At 38.4% G+C, this 22,413-nt stretch overlaps 4 protein-coding genes across 4 annotated transcripts; 2 read left to right on the forward strand and 2 right to left on the reverse strand.

Moving 5' to 3' along the window:
* Positions 1-1,922: 1,922 nt before the first annotated feature.
* On the reverse strand, positions 1,923-4,309 carry LOC137724485 (chlorophyll a-b binding protein CP26, chloroplastic-like). The gene is made up of 6 exons (XM_068463224.1): positions 4,006-4,309; positions 3,222-3,306; positions 3,038-3,088; positions 2,831-2,951; positions 2,541-2,675; positions 1,923-2,302 (listed from the first exon to the last, which is right to left on the reverse strand). Exons 1-6 carry the CDS (start codon positions 4,223-4,225, stop codon positions 2,042-2,044), a joined length of 873 nt encoding a protein of 290 aa, XP_068319325.1. The 5' UTR covers positions 4,226-4,309; the 3' UTR covers positions 1,923-2,041.
* Positions 4,310-5,376: 1,067 nt separating this feature from the next.
* On the reverse strand, positions 5,377-7,083 carry LOC137725874 (uncharacterized). The gene is made up of 3 exons (XM_068464700.1): positions 6,863-7,083; positions 6,353-6,536; positions 5,377-5,718 (listed from the first exon to the last, which is right to left on the reverse strand). The coding sequence occupies exons 1-3, from the start codon at positions 7,020-7,022 to the stop codon at positions 5,625-5,627; spliced, it is 438 nt and encodes a 145-aa protein (XP_068320801.1). The 5' UTR covers positions 7,023-7,083; the 3' UTR covers positions 5,377-5,624.
* A 133-nt stretch (positions 7,084-7,216) lies between these two features.
* On the forward strand, positions 7,217-13,843 carry LOC137725873 (uncharacterized protein ycf45). Its single transcript, XM_068464699.1, has 9 exons — positions 7,217-7,608; positions 7,697-7,765; positions 7,980-8,057; positions 8,182-8,402; positions 8,694-8,766; positions 8,900-9,184; positions 10,086-10,229; positions 10,874-10,924; positions 13,635-13,843. The coding sequence occupies exons 1-9, from the start codon at positions 7,366-7,368 to the stop codon at positions 13,704-13,706; spliced, it is 1,236 nt and encodes a 411-aa protein (XP_068320800.1). The 5' UTR covers positions 7,217-7,365; the 3' UTR covers positions 13,707-13,843.
* Positions 13,844-20,482: 6,639 nt separating this feature from the next.
* Positions 20,483-22,204, forward strand: LOC137725122 (berberine bridge enzyme-like D-2). The gene has a single exon (XM_068463711.1). The coding sequence runs from the start codon at positions 20,483-20,485 to the stop codon at positions 22,202-22,204; it is 1,722 nt and encodes a 573-aa protein (XP_068319812.1).
* The last annotated feature ends 209 nt before the right edge of the window (positions 22,205-22,413 follow it).

Raw genomic sequence — 22,413 nt, forward strand, 5'->3', positions numbered from 1 at the left:
TATATATGCTTTTCGGTGTTATTGAAAAGTTTGTGTATATGATTAAATTGGTTTTTTACAGTAATGTCTCTAGTGAATGTAGATTGAATCAAGAACTTAGAGTTCTCTTTTGTGATTTCATTTACATGTCTGCAGTTCCCCTTAAAACCCTCAATCTGGCAACTGTTCCGATTCTCACTGGTGGAAGCAATTATAAGAGATGGAGGCGTGAAATTGGTCTATTGCTAACTCTAAATGAGTTTGATATTGCATTAAACACGCCTAAGCCATCACCATTGACAGATAAAAGTACCAAATCAGAAAAAGCTGATTTTGAAAGGTGGACAAGGGCCAACAAAATTGCTTTATCCATTCTTGAAAGTGGGATGGCAGACACGGTGAGAGGAGTAGTTAAGAAATAGGATCTCGCAGTTGATTATCGTAAGGCCATTGAAAGCAAGTTGAAGGAATCTGAGAAGGCTGAAATTAGTTAGTATATGTCTATGTTGACAACTTACAAGATTGAAGGGAATGCATCACTAAGAGATCGTATAATGAAGATGACAGATGCTGCATAAAAACTCAATTCTATGGAAGTGAATATTGGTGAGAAGCAATTGGTCTTTATGATACTTCAAGCTCTTCCAGCAAAATATAGTCAACTGAAAGTGTCATACAACACTCAAGACAAGACTTGAACTGTGGATGAATTGATTGCTCAATGTGTGCAAGAGGAAACTCGGTAGAGGCAAGAGAAGGGTAAGGAGCCAGAATCTGTGAACTTCGTGCAAATTGGCCATAAAGAGACCATTGTGATTTCTGGTAAGGCATTAACTTTGAATTATGTTGATAAGTCTAGTAAGTCTGCTAAATATTTCAAACCCTCTAAATCTAACAATCTTAGTGTCAAAATAAAAGATGTGACTAAAATTAGATGTCATCATTGTAAGCTTAAAGGTCACTATAGAAAGGATTGTGAGCAATTCAAGGATTGGCTAAGGAGCAAAGGTAGAACTAATGCCTATGTTTGTATGGAGTCAAACTTGGTTAAAATTCCTGCAAATTCATGGTGGTTTGATTCTGGATGTTCAGTGCATTTAACAAACACATTGCATGGTTTTGAAAGATAAAAACAAATTGATAAGTTTTCTTATAATGTTTATGTTAGAGAAGGGTCAAAAGTAGCAGTTGAAGCCATTGGAATTGTAAAATTGAAAATGCAAACTGATTTTGTTCTTGCATTGAAAGATGTTTTATATGTCCCAGCCATGAGAAGAAATTTGATTTCTGCATCCAAATTAGTGAAACAAGTTTTGGTTTTCTCTGTGATGATGACAGCATTAAGTTTTTAAAAAGAAGTAAATGTGATTTACTTTTATGGACAACTACTTTATATGATGAGACTTATAAGAAAATCCAAACAATATAATACCTAAAAGAGTAATGTTATTCATATCATGTTTTTGTACCATAATTTCATATCACCTTAGGTGGCATTTGATGTGGACAGCCACATTATTTGAATTAATCATATTTTTAAATTTAGTTCATTATTTAATAAACTAATAATCAAGAAAAACTAGTTAATTAAATGGTGATTGTTGTATACGAGGAGTCTTTCTCATTTCTTTTCTTGGGTTTTGCAAATTTTTCAAATAATGTGACTATCCATATCAGATGTCACCTAAGGTACTCTAGAAATGTGGTATAAAAACATAATATGAATAACATTACTCTACCTAAAATACTAATATTCCAACAAATATATCAACGTTAACACAGTTTTAGGCCCCGCTACATCGCACGGGCTGCTCGTTGGTTCTAAAAATAGCTAGCCAAAGAGACAAGTGACAATTGAATGTCACGAATCTGCACAGTATGATAATTTGGCTTAGCCCCGAAGAAATATAATAGTTCTATCAACAACAACCAGCGTTGTAACGTGGGTGAAAAGATAGAGCAATTCCATTTAAGGATCAAGGTTAAAAGCCTTTAAAAGCACTCAATGTGATATACAATGCTTTTAATTTTGATTGGAGGAGAATAAAGAGGAAACTTAGAATTACAGGGTTGGAGCTCTTTCGATAGATCCACCAATGACAGTAAGCAAGTTGTTGCCGAAGGGATCGCTGAGATGCTTCGATAGGTTTTCGACAGGACCTTCTCCGGTGACATACGCTTGGAGGAAGAAACCGAGCATGGAAAACATGGCAAGTCTTCCGTTCTTAATCTCCTTCACCTTTAGCAATGCAGCCTGGTCTGGATCCTTAGCCAGCCCCAATGGGTCAAAAGGACCACCTGGGTGAAGCTTGTCCTCCAATTCCTACAACAGAGTCATGAGATTGTCGTCATCGGTTCTTCTTGCAAGTTTCAAATTAACACTAGGTGGTAATATAAGTACGTACTCCGGTGTGAATTGCGATATGGTTAGTTTTATTGTACAAATAAAATAGTCGGAGAAACTTTCAAAAGTCGTAATACCTTTTGTTAGTATTCGGAGTTGTCAGTTCGGATAATAACAGCAATGCTATAATTAACTAAAGTGAATTCTAGGTACGTACCAAACCGTTAGTGATTCTGTAGTATTCAGCTCCACCAAGAAGAACAACCTCAGCAACAACAGCAAAGATAAGATTAATCGGTATGTTCTTCCCAAAGTAATTCAGTGTGTTCCCATCAAGGAGTAGAGCTCCTGTCTGCATTCATGTCGTCACCATGTGTACAAAAAGCGTCAACAATATTTCAAACGTCATAACTCCAATTGGTAATTACTCAACTTGCAATAATATGTATGTATGTATGTAATGTATGTTTGTAAAATTTCAAAGAAAATGAAATGCGAATGAATGACCTTGAACCAAACAGCCTCAGGGCCGCAGTTAGCTCCGAATTTGTTGAAGGCCTCTGGAATGATGAATCCGGCTGCACCAAGCATAGCCCACCGAGCGTGGATCAGCTCATATGCTTGGTATCTGCATTCACATTCATCAATTAATTAAATTGAATTAAGGAGAAATTAAGTAATAATTTCTCAAGAGAGACAGATGAGAGAGGATACTTGCTGAAGTTTTCTGGCTTCTTGCCAAGCCCAAAAGGATCATATCCATAACTGCATTAAAGGAATGGACAATCCAGGATTCGATTAGATTCTGGTAATTAATTATTAATTAAGTAGGCAGAAGAGAAGAGGGGGGGGGGGGGGGGGGAGGGGAGAGAGAGAGAGAGAGAGACTACTATCTTACTCTCCAGGAACTTCTCCAGTCAAGTACTCTGGGATCTCTGATCGGTCCAAGAGCCCCGACGGCAAGAAGATTCTTCTATCAGGACCTGAAATGCGAATACCACAATTATCATCAAAGTTCTAAGACGCTAGGTGTTTGTCGGGCAGTGAACTGGGGTTTAACACTTAGGTTGGGGCCTAAGCAAACTTAAGTAAATTTATTATATATGATATAAATAAATGTATGTTTATACTTAAAAAAAATGCATAATTATATTCGGACACATAAATTGAAAAATAGAATGACGTATAAATTAGAAAGTATTAGAACATATTGAAAACATGAGAAACAGGATATAATGAGTGTTCATCCAAGTATTCAACAAGTCTCTTATAATTTATTAAAAAACTAAAATGCAAAATAAAAGTTATCTATTATCTGTCTAAGTAACAGTCACGATCTAAGTGGGTGCTTAGGTGAGTCTAGGCAGGCTAGGCGGGCGCCTAAACATGTATGTGTGCCCTTTCTTAATTTTAACGTCTATGAATTAATTGAGGCAATGACAAACCACCTAGCACCAAAGAAGGTATAGGCGGTTCTAGGTTGCGATTTTTAGAACATTAATTAACATAATTATGAGCTATTGAATCAATCTACTTCTAATTAGCTAGGTAAATTACATTACATTTATTTATGTGTTAAAGTCCATATGATATATTACATAACTCATCGAGTGTGTGAGGTATATGAATGATGAGCAAATATACTGTATACACTTCAATAATATAATTAGATGTGCACTTACCATACCACTTGGCGAGCTCTTCGTCAGCGGGAGCAACAGCCTTGGCCTTGGGAGGTGGTGCGGCCTTCTTCTTGGAGAAGAGTGCGACTGTCTTGAAGGTGGCTTGGGTGTTGGCTGAAGGGGCCGACCTCGCTGCCCCGGTGAAGTTGATCAGGCTGTTTCCGAGCAATTCAGACATGCCAAGGGAGGCGGCCGCTGTCGATGCTGCCAGAGAAGCCATTTGAATATCAGTCTCAACTACACGTACTGGCCACGTCCTTCCCGGCCAGGAGACTCTCTCCCTATCTCAGTACTGCGAAGTAATGGAAAACAATGGCTGAGAAGGGAATACTATAAGCTTGAGCTTGTGGATGTCGACCTGCCACCTTGGATTTTTGTTTGCTGGCTTTGATTGGCTAACCTTGAATCCGCGCAATCCATTCCTATGATTTCATAGGATGGATTTGCTGATTTGGCAGATGATGCTGCTGACGTGGGATGCTCTTGAAATTCCAGGGATAATATGATTTCATAGGATGGATTTGCTGATTTGGCAGATGATGCTGCTGACGTGGGATGCTCTTGAAATTCCAGGGATAACATCTTGTATCCGAAAATGTTGATAATGAATTGATCTGCCTTTCCTTTTCTCTCTCTATCTCGGGTCTCAGCCGTGCATTCTTTTTTCATGTGCAAAATTTTACCACAAATAACCAAGCCCAAGACAGACGCACAAGTGAAGTGAGTGCTTTGACAGTTTCGCTTCTCATTTTCCCTCCTTGTCTTTTCTACCAAGACGTTACTGTTTATTGTCATGCCCCTTCATCACATACTGCCAATGCAGTGGGAACGCACACTCGAGTAAGATACCATTCACTGAGTCCATTTTAAATGCCAACTTACTTTTTTTCATGGAGGAGTTAGATTGTAGCAAATGGTTTAGAGCAAGGGAAGTAATTTACACTCCCTCTTTCACCTCCGGCATTCCCCTCCTCAATTTTAGTTGTTGATTCTCCTCTAAATTATTCAATCTAACGGCTAAAAAAAAGGAGAGTATTGCTTTAGCTGAGATTCGAGGGCCATGACTAGGGCAAATTGGTAAAAGTTCCCGCCAATGCTATAAAGGGCATTTCCCTTCAGCACAAAGGCTAACCAATAAGGTCCTTACAAGAATCCAGGACCAAATAATTTGCAGGTCATATACACAATCAACCCCAAAAAGAATGTAATAAAAAGCATAAGGCCTGAATACAGATTTAGTACTGTAGCGACAATTGCTGTCCTGCGTAAGTCCATTCATAAAGATTCAAACTTTCTTTACCCTAAGTTCAAAAGTTGTGTATCTTGCACAAATGACAATAGGCAAATCATGAAGGAAGACTTTTAGAGAAGTACAAAACACAAAGCTACATGGTGAAATCCTAAAGACAAGTAATGCGAGTCATAAGTGCTTTCTTCAATGGCATTGTACAGAATCATAAGCATTGGTATGCCTCGACAATGGAGATATACACTAAATGTCTTAGTAATCCCCATTCCCAAACATGCATATTTTTATAACTTAGCTTTGGATATTATAAATCATAATCATTCCAAATATACACTGAGAATGAACTCATAAAAAACTCACAAAAGCAACCTCATCTTCTCCACTTGTCCATCTCTCTTGTAGTAGCTCTGACAAGTTTCTTCGTATTATCAACAAGCTCCTCAACAAGTGCACCAATATCATCCCTAATAAGATCAAGGAATAATGAAAATACATTCATACACACATGCATTTCAATTACAAAATTATCACCTGAAAAAATTTAACAGCAGAAAAGTACCATACAAAATATTTTTATTTTAGTTTAAACTATTTTGAATGTTCCGCTTCATTTGTTAACTTCATCCATAGTCCGGTAGATGAGGTCCTACTGGTCTCCGTCAACTAAGACATCAGATTCCCGTTGCTTTACATTTTTACTTTTCAAGGTTACATGAGTTTGTTGTAAAAGTTGCGATATCATATGCATCAAAGAAACAGCGGTGTTCCCAGTTTCAGTTGTTGCATTCCCTAGTTAATTAGGGAACTGTTATTGACACTCCAAAAATCTCATTCTACACTCCAAACTTTATATATTTGGAAATAAAAACACTTGTGAGGAGTTAGAATGAAATTTTTGGAGGGCCAATTATACTTCCCATTAATTAATTTGATAGCTATTCAGCTTTGTATTTCATTCTTTCTGTTTCGTTTCATATGGTTTATGTTCTACGTTTCTGAAAAGTAAGAAGGAATCATCAGAAAATGAGTGAAATTGAATTGATATATAGCAAAACACAGTATGCAGAAGTAAAGGAATGATGAATAAAACAAACTTACTGAGTAGCAGGAGAAATGCCGACATTTTCACCACGAAAAAGGTTGCCTACATTAGAGTATCTGCGATTGTCATCGTAGGCAATGCCCCTTCCGACACCGTAGCCGAATCCTAAGCCGACCCCGCATCCAGCACCAAGGCCAAAGCCAACTTGCAAGCCAGGAATCCCAGGACCAAATCCTGCGCCTGGACGATTGGAATTTTAAAAACCAATAACCAATACGGCATTAAGCATGTACGTGATTTGCATAAACATAATGTAGCAACACCAGCGTAAGCACGAAATCGCCACTGAAGCTGCAGCAGCGGTGTCTGATTTAAGGAATGCTTAGCTTTTACTAATTAAATAAATTAAACTAATAAATAGACGGACCCAAATTGAATAGCTATAACCTGTAGTCTATAGAGCTAGTTCGCTACAACATAGTTAGTTAGGTGGTGTAGTTGGCAGGATATACAGCACTGAAAACTCAACTTAACGTCAGAGAGAAAGAGAGGGAGGGAGGGAGTACCGCCGAGGAGGCCGATGCCGAAACCTAAGCCGCAGCCAGCGCCGAGGCCAAAGGCGGGACCCACCTTCCCTAGTTGCTGGGTTCTGAGGATTGGAAGCTTCCACAACAAACCCTTCCCCGCTCCTCCATCATCTTCTCTACTCCCCCTGCTGCCCATCATCCCAAATTCTCTCTCTCTCTCTCTCTCTCTCTCTCTCTCTCTCTCTGTCCCCTCTGATTCTGGTTCTGATTTCTTCCGAGTCTGACTGATCACCTCAAAGGAAGAAACGGTTTGTGCCTCTGCCCAAGGAAGGCCCACGGCCCATTTTATTTCTGTCTTTTATTTAGGTTTCGGCACGGCCCAAAACCAAAACCAAAACAAAAGAAAACAAAGGAAGAAAGATTGTTTACATGTATTTATACCTGTTGCGTCCGCCACCTTCGGCCGTTGCCGCCACTCCATTCAGCCGGCAAGAATTAAGTAAGGACAGACGGCAGTAGCACAAGAAGGAAGAAGCAGCAGCATGAGTAATAGTAGTTTGTGGGCAACTGCAAACACAAACCCGGCGGCGGCGGTGAGAGTGAAGCGATTGAATTTGAACCAGAAGTACTACTACAGCAGCAGCATTTCGTATTCCTCCTCCTCATCCTCCTCCTCCTTCACGGGGTGCCCCCTGCGAATGAGAATGGGAAAGAGGGCGCATATGGCTACGGCTTCTAATTGCCTTCATCACGAGCAGGAGGACCATCTCCTCTCCTTGTTGCAGGTACCTAGGTCTCCCTCTCCCACTGACCTAATTCTCCTTTTTATTTAGTTTTTCATTAATTAATTCAAGTTCGAATCTTTGTTTGCAGATTCTTCCGCGTGATTTGCATGACAATTTGCTCAATCAACCCCAACCCAAACGAGCTCAACTCTTAGAGGTCTCATCTCGTCTCATTTAATTACTCCTTCTGGTTTCTATTATTATATCATTGGATTAATTGCACTCTTCACTTGTATCAATCGCTTGACTTGTTTAAAATATTCTTCAAATTATAGAAACATAGAATAGAAACATAACAATTAACAAGGCAGGGCCCTGCTGCAAATGCAAATGGTTGATTATCTAATGTTGTTTCTGTGTACCATATATAGGTTATAATGGATTTGGGTCGACTGCCCGAAGCACGCTACCTTGATGATCTTGGCGCCCAATATTTGAGGACAACTGCGGTACTACCCCATACTTTTGAGCTTCTAAATTGTACACACACACTCCCTCCCCCCAACACCCACACTATTTTAAACAAGAAGCAAAAAAAATAATACTGATGTGTTCAAAATATCCGTTACTCAGGTTTCATTGAAAGAGTTGGAGGATGCTCAAAATGCTGTTGGAGATTTTGGGGGGGACAATAGAGCTGGCATTGCGGGTACCTTGCACAGAATATCAGCAATCAGGAGTAGGAAAGGGATGATTGTTGGATTAACTTGCCGAGTTGGCAGGGCTGTATCTGGTCATATTGACATGGTTTACGATCTGCTTCAATACAGCAAGAGCATCTTGTTTATCGGAAGGTAAAGTTATCTGATTCTTTTTAAAGTGGTTTTTCTGGTGTAAAGATAGCTAGAACTGGATGTGATTTGTTTCTAAGGGTCTAAGTAGTTGAAAAACAGTATTAACAAATAATGAAACAAGAAGAGTGGATGTATTGCAAACATTGATGTTAAAAATGAACATCACTGTGACTCACTAAAGAATAACTTATGATTGATACCAAATTTCCAAAAGGCACTTGTAGTTATTAACATATTAATAAGCTATTTGATATATAACTTCTTAGTGAAGATGCCCTTCAATTTGTAAAGGCCCGGGGTTGGTAAGACCACTGTTTTGCGAGAGATTGCTCGAGTCATGTCAGATGAATATCACAAAAGAGTGGTACGTGGAGTTTTTTTTTCCCTTTTTATGGTGCCAACTTCCTCCCTCCCCCTCTTTCTCTCTCTCATGTTATAAGTGTTTGCATCTGTATTTCATTACATGATTCAAAAGAACGCTAACACTACTGGGATAGGTAATTATTGATACAAGCAATGAAATAGGAGGGGATGGAAATATTCCACATGCAGCAATAGGACGGGCACGGAGAATGCAGGTAACAGAACCATCCATGCAGCACAAAGTTATGATTGAGGCAGTTGAAAACCACATGCCTGAAGTGATCATTGTTGATGAGATTGGCACGGAATCTGAAGCTCTTGCTTGTCGCTCGATTGCCGAGAGAGGGGTCATTCTTATTGCTACTGCTCATGGGCAGAAGCTTGAGAATATAATAAAGAATCCTACTCTAACTGATCTGGTTTGTTCTGGTCTCTATAAAAAGACACATGTAGAATTATTTTTGCTTGAGGTCCTCTTTACATTTGAGACATAATTTTTGAGTCTGAACTGTCTTCTCGTTATTGCATATTGTATTGCCCTAGATAATATCAGATAAAGATCAAAATTCTTAAAGACATAATAAAGTAGGTTATTAAGAGGGAATCTGGATGGTTAATACACCAATTTTCCATGTTTGGTTATTGGTATGGAAGTTTGTAGTAATTTGTAATTCAGAAGGCTAATATTTTTCTTTTATTTTTTTTCCAGGAAGCTCTGATTTGTTCCCGGATGCTAATATTAAAAAACTTGCACAAAAATAGCATCATGTTGAAAATTATGTTTTGTGCATCAAGAACTTTTTTTTTCGTTGCTTATATTTGAGTTGTCCTTTCAAGTTCATAATCAATGATCTATCAAGAAGAAAGATGATCTCTTTGGGCATGGGAGAATGATAGGCAAGGGAAAACAATGAGGGAAGCCCATTAGGATTCACTGAATATATCGGATGGTTTTGAGGGACTTAATTTATGCTCCCTTTCTTGCTAATGTATTAGAAAAATCCACAACACTCATTGGACAAAAGAAAAAATTTCGACGCGGTAATGGAACTTCTAATAGAAAAACTCTAGAGCTATCAACATGGCTTCATCATTTTACGTTGATGCCCTGCAGGATTACTTATCCTATATATACAGTACAGTCCCCCATGGCAGACATGATAAAAACTCTACGATGTGATTGAACTTGCTGGTTGTTTCTCCTATTTGTCTAAAGTAGTGATTATAGCAGTGTTGGCTTTTAAGAGAACGTGGAATAAATAATTTGATGCATGACTCTTTGGTCAAATTGCACATCCAATTCTTATTTTCTGTTTTCAGGTTGGAGGAGTAGAAACTGTTACTTTAGGAGATGGAGAAGCCAAATCTAGAAAATGTCAGAAAACCATTCTTGAAAGACAAGCATCCCCAACATTTGAGTTCTTAATTGAGATGAGACAGAGGGACTATTGGGTTACACATCAGGTGTGTAAATCAATTTCTATCGTCACTTTAAAATTTAATCTCAGGCATTATTGTGCTTGAATATGGATTGCTGAAACTGTACACTCAAAGTTTAATTGCAAAAAGTTAATGTAGGGGAACTTTAGAAGTATTTGTTTCAACCTCTCTATCCCTTTGAAAAGTACCAAGTATCATGCTTTTTATGTCTTTGTGTGATTATATGTTTGGATCAAGAAACTACCACAGTGTCTTCTTGAATGTAAACCTATCTGCTATAAAATTACTTGTTTCCTTTATAGACACATGCTACTGTTTACATTGGATGGAAATCTAAATCTAATTGTTAAAAGGTTAAAGGCTTAGAGCATGTAAATAAATGACATTTTCTCTGTTTATAATTGTTCAATTTTCACCATATTCTAAACCCTTTGGATGGAAATCTAATGGTTCAAACAACTCTCTCTCTCTCTCTCTCTCTCTCTCTCTCTGTTTATAATTGTTCAATTTTCACCATATTATAAACCTTTGGATGGAAATCTAATGGTTCAAACAACAATTCTCTCTCTCTCTCTCTCTCTCTCTCACACACACACACACACAGACAGTGCTCCTAGCTTTCTACAATAACTTGTTCACTTCTTTTCCTTTTCATTCTCATCCGGCAGACAGAAAAGAGTGTAGACCTTTTGCTTCGTGGAAAAATCCCACAGGTCGAGGTAATTTTCTCATGCTGTATATTCTGACATCTAATGGATTTAATTAGAAGTTCCGTTTCGAATATGAAAATTTACTCTTTCCCCCAGGATTTTACTGATTATAACTCTATAACATTGAAAATTTTATAGCAACCAAATTCAGATTAAATCAAGACGCATAATTATTTAAATTACTTATTTCTATCTTTGAGGTCTTACCTCAAAGATCATGTCTACCAAAAATCACGCAAGTCCGAAACCATATGACCATTGGATCAAATTTAGTGTTTCTTTGTAGAACTGTATTCGTCTGTTTTCTTTGATGCAAATGAATGTCTTAATGGTTTTGGATTTGTCTAATTTTTTGCAAGGATGATCTATGAATGATGTACTAAAATATAGAAGGTTGGATAGTTGAAATACATAGTGGGCCCCATAAAAACGAGTGTCAAACGCATGTCCCCACAAAACAGCTTTGTCACTCCTTTCGGACATTACGAATGGAATGTAATGCCATTTGGATTAAAGATTGCACCCAATGAATTTTAAAACATTATGAACACAATATTTAATTCATAGTCATTTTTCCATAGTCTACATAGATGATGTCCTCATCTTCTCAAAATCAATCAATGAACATTGGAAACACTTAAACATGTTTGTCAAAATAATTAAGTCAAAGGGATTAGGTGTTTCAGCAACAAATTAAAATTGTTCCAAACGAAAATAAAGATTCTTAGGATACAATATCCCCCAGTCAACTATCCAGCCCATAGACAGAGGAATAGTTCTCTTCTTTATATGTTTTCTTTTAACTTAATGTCAACATTTAATGTTTTCCAATATATTTTAAACGGTTTATTTAAAACTAATAGTTGTTGGTTTACTCAAAATCAGTTGTTGGTGATGTTTGTTCTTCCTGAAGAGTTTTAGTTTGACTTGGGTTTTCGTAACAGGGATGAGTAACCTGAGAGTTTGTTTTAATTGATTTAAGCCTCATATTTACTAAATCATTAATTAGTTCTTGGTCACTACCTAACATGTCTGTTGAAGCGGATCCTGAAACAGAGTTTCTAACTGGTTCTTTAAACCTAGTGGATTGACTTAATTCGTGAAGTTGGACACTGGACTTGCTAGCTGGAGGGTTAAAATGGATTTTAACTGTACCATCAAAGTATTGTTGTATGTTGTCGGGGTTGACTAAGTTGTTTTGGATGTCTATTGGTTTACTTTCGTTGGTTAAAGACCAATCTGAGGGTGGACTAATTTCTGACCACTTAATTGTTCTTGGTATTATGATGTTGGCGTTTTGATTACTTTGGATTAATAGAGGTTGATCTTTTGGGCTTTTAATTATAGCTTGGAAAATCATTTTGGTGCCTATGCATGTGTAATGATCTCTGTATATTAGAGCTAGTGGTTGGACTCCTTCTAAGACTTGATAATAAGAGGTTTTTATGTTTAATGTGAGTCTGAAAGACTTACTGTGACATATGGGTAACAATCAAAATGGATTGGCCCATTGTATAAACTTGAGTCAATCATTCAAAGAATGCTATCACTAAAGTTAGTGAATTTGGCATCTCGGAGACATAACAAAATAGGTGTTGAGACCTCTTCTTGTTAATGGTTTTACTGTGATCTCTGGTAGACTAATATGAATATATTTATGACTGTCTTTTCTATGAGCGTTTATTTGTTCTGAAGTGAATAACTGAGAGGTTTCATGTTCTTTACTAAGAGCATAAGCTTGCTAGATTGTTCTGACATGGTGTTCACTTTTAAATGAAGAGATTGACAATTTCTTTCTATGAATTTCTTTACTAGATATTTTGGGGATATTCCAATCACCAAAATCAACACTTCCAAATTCTCACGTTTGTTCTTCATTTACTATGTCTGGTGTCATATTTAGACTAGACCTAGAGCTAATACTGGCAGATGAATTAGTCCTAAATAGTCTTTTGATTTTTGTGGAGGGTAATAATAAACTAAATCCCTGAACGGGTACTTGAACCTCTCTCCTGACTAATTTTAACTAAATTTCTGAGTTTACAGGTATAAAATAAATTATCTAAATATTGGAAATTTTGGACTTACATGATTTTCTCTCTCTCCGCTCATGCTGCTCCGCTCGGGCAACAAACTCAAAAATTATCGTTTGGATACAGTATCTTCTTGTTTGTTTGAGAGGGGAAAATCAGACAGATGAGAAACAAATAAACAGATTAGATATTGAATAACTGATGATACCAGCAACTTGGGCGCAATGAATAGACTTTAAATGACTAACCCAATTACCAACCACTTGGCTCTGATACCAGGCCACTCACCGAAGCAAGTAATCATGCCAGATATGTGTAGTTTGCTCAAAAAAGCGAAGACCTATCCGACCTTAAAGCATACATCATTCTTAACTTCCCAGTTCTGCATTGAGGCTAAACTTTTTAGTATTTCTTCAGTTTGCCCCAATAATGATCCATCTTTGGTAAATATGCCAAATAGCCTTTGATCTGTTGATGACAACTTCATTTTCCTTTGTCAACCCAACAAGGTCATATTCCATATGGTTTTTATATTAAAGTTTGTGATTTAATTGAACATACGGTTGATGCAAGTTATAATCCAAATCATAATTTGCTAGGATGAGGATGCAGCGTTTTCTTGTTCCCTTATTTCTGATTTTCTCTCAAGCTGTCTAGCTAAACCATTAAAGATTATTGTTTTGCAGGTCAGGACAAGGGATAAGGAGTTGAAGTTTGTAATAGAAAGATCAAAGGCATATGACCAGTGTGATGCGTAATATGTGCTTCATTTTCTCGAGATCGACGACTTATCTATCCGTTTAGCTTCTGCGTATCATTGTTGGCTAGGAACATAACACTTCAGTTGTCATTTTCTTAGTCAATGTCCAAAAATAAAATTTCTTTGCATTGCTTTTTCATTAAGGCCGAAAGGGATTTCACCAACTGGTAAAAGAAAAATAAGAAAAAAAAAAGGAAAAAAAGAACAGGCCAGAAGAGCCGTTTGCAGATGGTATATTTGCTTTTTGGCAAGCACTCCAGACGAGACACCGTGACACAACATGAAAACGTCATGTTTTGGATCAACATGATAAATAATCGGGTCGTTATCGGATGATTCGTTAATAATGGGTATGCGGGAAGTCTATGGGTAATCTGTTTAGACCTGTTAAGAAAAAATTTATTCTGATAATTTTAAAGTTTACTAAAAAAACTTATTATATACAACAGCCATAGTGTATATGTTGTACATTAAATATGTATTATTGAATTATTATTCTATATAAGTTAAGAAAAATTAAGTTTTATTTATTTATTTATTTTTATTATGAGAGTTTTTTATTATCATTACTAGGATAAATTTTACTTGATCTTTTACTAAAATTAAATTAAATAGTATAGTATTAGCATAGGCAAAAAGACAAATCTACAAGTGAAAAATGTTAAAGAATATATAAACACTCATGATTTCATCCTTCCACCATGAGTAGACAATGTTGCACTTATATTGTTGTTTAGATTTTAAAAACCCTCCAAACCCTCATGAATAGTGTTTTGTATTTGAGTGCAAAATTAAGAAAATTTGTAATAATTATTGTAGAATGAAAAAAATATATACATAAATATATATACAGTCACTCATAATGTCAAGTTTTACAACTTTCGTGAAGAGGTCAACTTTGAATTTTGTTACCATATTCCATAAAACTTAGATTTCTATTTTAAAGTTTTTCAAATTTTCTTTTTTGAAAACATGATTCTCTAGTGGATGTAGAAAAATAAATAGTTCAGATCGTTGATACCACATTCCAATATTTATGATTAACTGAAGTTGACATAGTTTGTAGAGACTTTATAAACTCCGAGTAATATTTTCTCTAACACTAAAACTTTGAATATAGTATCAACGATCTGAACAGCTCATCTTTCTACATCCTCTAATAGATTATGTGACACACCCCGATCGAGATCAGGGCATGCTGGCCGTCACGTGGAAGTGACGTAGCCATGTGCACAGTGCGGAAGCTAATAAAATAATAATACGAATAAATAAAAACCAGCTTTACACAAGGTAATAACATACATGTGCAAGTGTAAGTGTGAACACTAAGTTCAGAGCACGAAACCCTAATGCAGTCTGGGAGAAAATGACACAACAAAAGCACACCCGAAGGTGGTCCTACACTGGTATCAGTCTGTCAGATATGCCGGAAAAATCCTCAGGGAAGCCACCAAATGTACTAGCCAACTAGAACCTGGAGGGGTGCAAAACAAAAGCGTAAGTGGGCAAAAACAAAGCTTTTCAAAAACCATTACATAAACAAGTTCTAACCCCTCGCCGTAAAACCTGTATACTTCCCAGAAAAATAGAATATACATATATATATATATATATATATATATATATATATATATATATATAAGTCATGCTCAGAAATATGCTATGCCAAAACCTCGAAGAAAAATGCAAGTGCTCAGGTATGTCTAATCATGTCATATAATTTGTCAGCCGGAGTCACCTAACATGACTTGTACGGCTGAATCTAGAGCTCAAATCTCCATCTCACTAACTATACCTGCACACGAGTCGGAACCACCTAAAGTGGTCTGTACAACAGGCCTGGGTGTAATATAAGTACGCTCAAGTGCTACGATCACGTGAAGGCTGGGCGAATAATTACGGGTCACCTACGAGTCGGAACCACCTAAAGTGGTCTGTACGACAGGACTGTGCACCTAACTTGGATCCAAGATGAGCGTGTGGTGCGGGAGGTGAACATCACGTGAAGGATTGTGCCCAACTCTGGGCGGGAGCACTAACACCGGGGGTGCAGGTTATGAGCTTTCTATGCATCTCAAATCACTACTGAATGTAAACATAAATCATACTCACCTGGCATTTACATGTGCATCCGCAACACCAAACATACCTATATATATATATATATATATATATATATATATATATATGCAACTAACAATGCATAAACAAACGGCAATATAATGCATGGCATATAAAGGAATAAACGTTTCATATCACTTTCTGGGAAAAGTATAAGTATATAGGTATATATAGAAAACCAAAAGCCCACTCACTGGTATGTGGAAGGGTCGTAACCCCCCTGCCTCGAGTGACCACACTCGTTCTCGGGATAGGTATCACCTATATGCGAAACAACTATAAAAACGTTAATTTTAAAGCACATAACCAACCTTAAGAAATAACTTCTCATACAATGCTCAAATGGGGTGTATGAATACACCAACGTGATCTACTCAACCTCAGGAACATCCCCATATTTTTAGAAAAAATTTTCACCGTCGCACACGCCCCCACGCGCCGGCCAAGGCACGGCCACACCCGCTGGCCACGCGCAGGCACGTGCCTGGCACGCTGACGGCGTCAGTTAACGCTAAGGTGATCAATTTTACTTGACGTCACGAGTGTGTTGATGCAAATTAGGGCCGAATTGGATCCGTAACGAAATCATTAAGGATGAATAAGTGAGATTGGATTGGTTTTAATTCTATTTGGACCAATTAGCTAGGCTCGAAATCTCATAACCCAATTAGGGCTTGAGGCCATTTTAAGTGGCCAAACCGTGACCACACACGCACGCGCGCGCGCACACACACACACAAACGTAACCCACCTTCACCATTTTTCTCAAATTTTCTTCTTTGTCCGTACAACCGAAGACATCACACTCAAACTGAACCAAAACCTCACAGATCGAACTTGTAAGGATGACCTTCAATTCCTTGCAAACCTGTGAGTCTAACCATACCATTTGTTCATAGAAAGGACATCGGAATCGTTTAGAACCATAAGCTCTGGCGAGGTACCTTGTTACTCCGACATGATCGTGGGCATTTCACAAGATTTTAAGGTTCAAAAAGGGTCCTAAACGATTCTATAAGGATCCTAGGCTAATTTTGGAGCAGTTAGAACGTCAAAATACTCGAGTTTGTCGAGTTTCAAGTTTGGCCGGTTGTGTCGAGCTATTTTCCGACTGTTTCAGATTGGTTTTAGGACCTCTAAGAGGTAAGGATTTGTTCCCCTTGTTGAGAGCTTTAAATCCATATAAGACTTGTGAAGTTTGGTGTTGAAACGAAGTAGAAATTCAAGTTTTAAAATTTTCCAAAACCGGCAATGTAGCGATGACTGGTGTCGAATTTCGACGAAGCCACCAAAGAAGACAATGAATATTCCATCAACTTTGACAGAATATACTAATGGCGTTAGGTATATTTAATGGAAAATTCTATTATTTAACAGAATATTCCCTGACGGCTTTAAAGATTTCGTCCATGTGCCAGGCATGTGCCTGCGCGTGAAGGCGTGTGGGACATCAGAAAATTATTCTAAAAATATGGGGATGCTTTTGGTGTTGAGTAGGCCACGATAGTATATTCAAACACCCCAATTGAGCAACGTATGAGAAATTATTACATGGTTTTGGTTATGTACTTAAAATTAACGTTAAAATAAGGGTTTCACATATAGGTAAGACGTTTCCAGAGGACGAGCGTAGTCAGGCGAGACTCGGGGGTTGCGATCTAGCTACATACCAGTGAGTGGGCTTTTGATTTTCTATATCTACGTATATATGCTTGCATTTTCCCAGAAAGTTGTTTTAAATGGAGTTACAATTTTAAATGCCATGTCAATTGCATTATGCTTTAGTGTACACATTAGTATAGATATGCATATTGTTGCTTGATGCTGCGAACGCCGAGGTAAGCTTCAGGTGAGTATATATTTATGATAGTGGATGCATTGTTTGTGGTTATACGTAGATGCATTTAGAACTCATTATCTTGCACCTCGATGCTAGTGTTCCCACCCGTGGCCAGGGCACAGTCCTTCACGTGATGTTCAACTCCCACACCACATGCTCACCTTGGATCCAAGTTTGGTGCACAACCCTATCGTACAAACCACATTAGGTGGTTCCAACTTGTAGGTGACCCGCGATTATTCGCACAGCCTTCACGTGATCGTAGCACTTGAGCGTATTTATTTGCACCTAGCCCTGTCATATAGACCACAATAGGTGGTTCCGACTCATGTGTAGGCATATCTGATGAGCTATAGGTTCAGCTGTATAGGTTACGTTAGGTGACTCCGGTTGACATATCATTTTACATTGATTTATTTCACCTGGCTTACTCATTTCCATACTGGGACACTTGACATGGCATATATTTGATTTTTACTACTCTCAAGCGTGATTTTTATATACGTATGTATTTTTATTTTATGAGAAACTATACGGGTTTTACGGCGAGGGGTTATTACTTTTGGAAAGAGAAATGGTTTTGAAAAGCTTTGTTTTTACCCACTCACGTTTTCTATTTTGCACCCATCCAGGTTCTAGATAGAAGTGCGTGTTGGTGGCTCACGAGGACTTTACGGCGGTTCTGACAAATATCCATCAAAGTGGGGTTTCCTTTTATACCCTATATAATTAGTATTTAGCCTGCTGGACTGTACCTATGCTATGAGTATGTGTATCTACACTCTAATACTTCTTCTTACACTTATTTACTTGTCTTGTGTGCATTAGTTAATTGGTTTTCGATTTCTCACATTTTCATATTACTGTCACTTTTGCATTGCGCACATGGCTACGTCACCATCACGTGACGGCCAACATGCCTCAATTTAGGTCGGGGTGTGTCATATATATATATATATATATATATATTTTTTTTTTTTTTTCCTCTTCCGCACTTCTGCAATAATTAATATGAATTTTATTAATTTTGCACTAAAATAAAAACACTATTCATGAGGGGTGACCCACTGGGAAGTTGCTCGTGAGTTCCCAAAAACAAAACCGTGAGGGAATGGTAAGCCCAAAGCGGACAATATCGTGCTAAGGTGGTGGAGCGGGCCCGGGAAGTAATCCGCCCCGGGCCGGGATGTGACAAATTGGTATCAGAGCCTAACCCTGGTCGTGGTGTGCCGACGAGGACGTCGGGCCCCTAAGGGGGGTGGATTGTGACATCCCACATCACTCAGGGGAGTGATCCTTATATGTATATTCCCATCCCTACCTAGCACGAGGCCTTTTGGGAGCTCACTGGCTTCAGGTTCCATGGGAACTCCGAAGTTAAGCGAGTAGTGCGCGAGAGCATTTCCAGGATGGGTGACCCATCGGGAAGTTCTAGTGTGAGTTCCCAAAAACAAAATCGTGAGGGCGTGGTCGGGGCCCAAAGCGGACAATATCGTGCTACGGTGGTGGAGCGGGCCCGGGAAGTGATCCGCCCCGGGCCGGGATGTGACATTTGGGCTTTAAAAATCTAAAAAATGATGAAAGTGTAATCATTGTCTACTCGTGGAGGAAAGATGCAATCATGAGTGTTTATATATATTTTCACATTTTTTGTAAATCCTTTGAAAATTTGATATTTTGTAATGTACTAATGTTTTTTTTTTCATTATGCTCTTATTTTGGGTATGCAATACTTGAAACACAAACGTGTCTTTATGTTTTGAATGTGACAATGTAGTATATATATACTAATTTAATATTATGTTTTTCATTTGCTTATTTATTGGTTTAAAATATATTTTTCTTTAACAGGTAACGGATCAGGTTATTCTAGGTCGGGTCATATTACCTGTTTATTTTAATAAGTGTTACATGACACTACTCGTTAAGATATCAAATATGACAAGAAAATGACACAAACACAGAAAATATGACACGAATGCCAGGTCTAATTTTTGGCCACTTCAATTTCTCATGGACAGGGTACTCTAACCACTCGAGAAACTATAAGTTGAGCTTCCGTGTCCATGCTTGGAGATGTGTAATCATGCACGCATGTATACTGCATACATGTACATACATACATACACACATACATGTAAACGAACATACATACATACATACATACATACATACATACATGTACAAACATACTTTACATATCCATCGTAGATAAAACACATTAGGCGACGTAGGAAACGGCCAGGCTTTGGACCCTTTGGTTGGCCGGCATGTCGTCGCACGCATATTTTCGGACATTTTTAAACTTTTAAATTGCATAGTTTATTGATTCATGCTTTGGTGCTATAAGTATGCGATTCTTTGTCTCTCTCCACTCCCTCTCCAACCTAATTTGTTTAACCCGTATCTACTCTCATGCAAACTAGTTTAGTTTTGTCACCTTTCCAATATGGCACTTTGAATAGGCAAGGGATAAACACATTTTTTTTCTTTTTCTTTCACACACTTCTGTTTAATCTTGTGTGAAAGGTTAAAAAGAGTGAAAATCAGTTCCAGTAAAGAATATGGTGAGCAAGTGTTTTACTTGGCTCAACTTCCAAATTTTTAATCAATTGCCGGCCGCATGCACATTATCCTTACATTGATCTCTTCATCTGTTTGTCCTCAATGCATCACGTATTCTCATATATGTTTTTTTTTCCTCTTCTCCATTAAAATTAAAAATCCACCTTTTTTGTTTCTTTTGGCTCCATATACACATATATAGGAGCTTCAGAAATTGACTAAGGAACCGATCGAGGTAGTAGCTAAATATGGCAGAAAGCTACCGATCCATGATTGAACCCCCTATCTTGTTTATGATCATGTGCCTTCTCGTTCCTTGTTTAGCTGAATTACCTGCTGACCAAATCACTTCTTGTTTGACTCTTCGTGACATTAACAACTTTACCACATTCCCTAACAAGGAAAATGAGTCTGCAGCTTACTACAAGCTGCTCAATTTCTCCATCCAAAATCTTCGTTTCGCAGATCCCGCCATTCCTAAGCCGGTAGCCATTATACTTCCCGATAGCGTTGAGCAGCTAATAAACTCTGTATCATGCTCTCGACAAGGGTTGGTGGAAATAAGAGTGAGGAGTGGTGGACACAGCTACGAAGGGACATCATCCGTTGCTGCAGACGGAGCTCCATTTGTGATCATCGACATGATGAACTTGAATGGTGTGATGGTGGATTTGGAAACCGAAACTGCATGGGTAGAAGGAGGTGCAACGCTGGGTGAGACGTACCATGCAATTGCCCAAGCAAGCAATGTTCATGGGTTCTCAGCCGGGTCATGCCCAACTGTAGGAGCTGGAGGCCATATTGCCGGCGGTGGATTCGGACTCATGTCGAGGAAATACGGGGTTGCAGCCGATAACGTGGTGGATGCACTACTTGTTGATGCAAACGGACAATTGTTAGACCGACAAGGCATGGGAGAGGATGTGTTTTGGGCTATTAGAGGAGGTGGTGGGGGTGTTTTCGGGATTGTCTATGCTTGGAAAATCCAATTGTTGAAGGTGCCACAAGTCGTAACTGCTTTCGTAGTATCTAGAGCTGCTTCTGCTGCTGGAGGAGGCGGCCACAAAACAGCTAATGGTAATGTTGCAAAGCTGGTAGACAAGTGGCAACACGTCGCACCTTACCTGGTAGACGATTTCTACATTTCGTGCTTTGTCGGCGCTGGGTTGCCGGAGGTCAAGACTACTGTTACTGCTACTCGGAGTACTAATATATCAGCTACGTTCAAAGGGTTTTATCTGGGTTCAAGAAGCAGCGCCATGTCCATACTAAACCAAGTTTTTCCCGACTTGGGTATTGTAGAAGAAGAGTGCACGGAAATGAGTTGGATTGAGTCCATAGTATTCTTCTCCGGCCTGAGTAAGGGAAGCTCAGTGTCCGACTTGAGAAGTCGATATCTGCAAGGAAAGGGATTTTTCAAAGCAAAATCGGATTACGTGAGGACACCAATTTCTTATAGGGGCATAAGGGCAGCCGTGAAAATACTTGAGGAGGAGCCGAAAGGGTACGTGATCTTAGACCCTTATGGTGGAGTTATGTATGATATAAGCAGCGAAGCCATTGCTTTTCCTCACAGAAAAGGCAACCTTTTTACGATTCAGTACCTGGTGGAATGGAAAGAAGAAGATAATCACAAAAGAAATGACTACATAGAATGGATAAGAAGATTCTACAATGCAATGACAGAGTATGTTTCATGGGGCCCAAGGGCTGCTTATATCAACTACGTTGACCTCGACCTTGGAGTGATGCAGCAGCAGCATCATTTTCCTTTAAACAATAATTTGGTTAAGGATGATGAATCGGATGCTGTGGAAATTTCCAGGGATTGGGGTGAAAAGTACTTCTTGAAAAACTACGACAGATTGGTTAGAGCAAAAACACTTATTGATCCAAGCAACGTTTTCAGAAATCAACAAGGGATTCCTCCAATGTCGCCTTCTTCGTCTTTGGTGGTGCTCGATGACTAGTGCACGTACGCACGCAACCCAGCTAGCTGAGTGGTACGTACGTTGTTCATGGTAGATATATGATCGTGCATGCCTGCGGAGTGCAAGTCATTCTTGCTAGAATTCTGTTTGTATAATTTTCAATGTGAGTTGATGATCTCAACTCTTACAGAATTGCAGTAAGAAAGTGAGAGAAGGAGGAATGTTTCAGAGAATGATTTTCTATTTTA

The sequence above is a fragment of the Pyrus communis genome, chromosome 2 (genome assembly GCF_963583255.1).
Source record: "Pyrus communis chromosome 2, drPyrComm1.1, whole genome shotgun sequence".
NCBI lineage: Eukaryota > Viridiplantae > Streptophyta > Magnoliopsida > Rosales > Rosaceae > Pyrus > Pyrus communis.

Excerpts from the sequence above, each read along its gene's own strand:
- LOC137725874 (XM_068464700.1), bottom strand. The coding sequence starts at position 7,022 with ATGATGGGCAGCAGGGGGAGTAGAGAAGATGATGGAGGAGCGGGGAAG. Across the intron at positions 6,537-6,862 it reads CGGCATCGGCCTCCTCGGCG|GCGCAGGATTTGGTCCTGGG; the intron begins GTACTCCCTCCC and ends CCAATCGTCCAG. Across the intron at positions 5,719-6,352 it reads GGCATTTCTCCTGCTACTCA|GGATGATATTGGTGCACTTG; the intron begins GTAAGTTTGTTT and ends TGATCTTATTAG.
- LOC137725122 (XM_068463711.1), top strand. The coding sequence starts at position 20,483 with ATGGCAGAAAGCTACCGATCCATGATTGAACCCCCTATCTTGTTTATG.
- LOC137725873 (XM_068464699.1), top strand. The coding sequence starts at position 7,366 with ATGAGTAATAGTAGTTTGTGGGCAACTGCAAACACAAACCCGGCGGCG. Across the intron at positions 7,609-7,696 it reads ATCTCCTCTCCTTGTTGCAG|ATTCTTCCGCGTGATTTGCA; the intron begins GTACCTAGGTCT and ends CTTTGTTTGCAG. Across the intron at positions 8,058-8,181 it reads AATATTTGAGGACAACTGCG|GTTTCATTGAAAGAGTTGGA; the intron begins GTACTACCCCAT and ends TCCGTTACTCAG.
- LOC137724485 (XM_068463224.1), bottom strand. The coding sequence starts at position 4,225 with ATGGCTTCTCTGGCAGCATCGACAGCGGCCGCCTCCCTTGGCATGTCT. Across the intron at positions 2,952-3,037 it reads AAGCCAGAAAACTTCAGCAA|ATACCAAGCATATGAGCTGA; the intron begins GTATCCTCTCTC and ends ATGTGAATGCAG. Across the intron at positions 2,676-2,830 it reads CTGAGGCTGTTTGGTTCAAG|ACAGGAGCTCTACTCCTTGA; the intron begins GTCATTCATTCG and ends ACATGAATGCAG.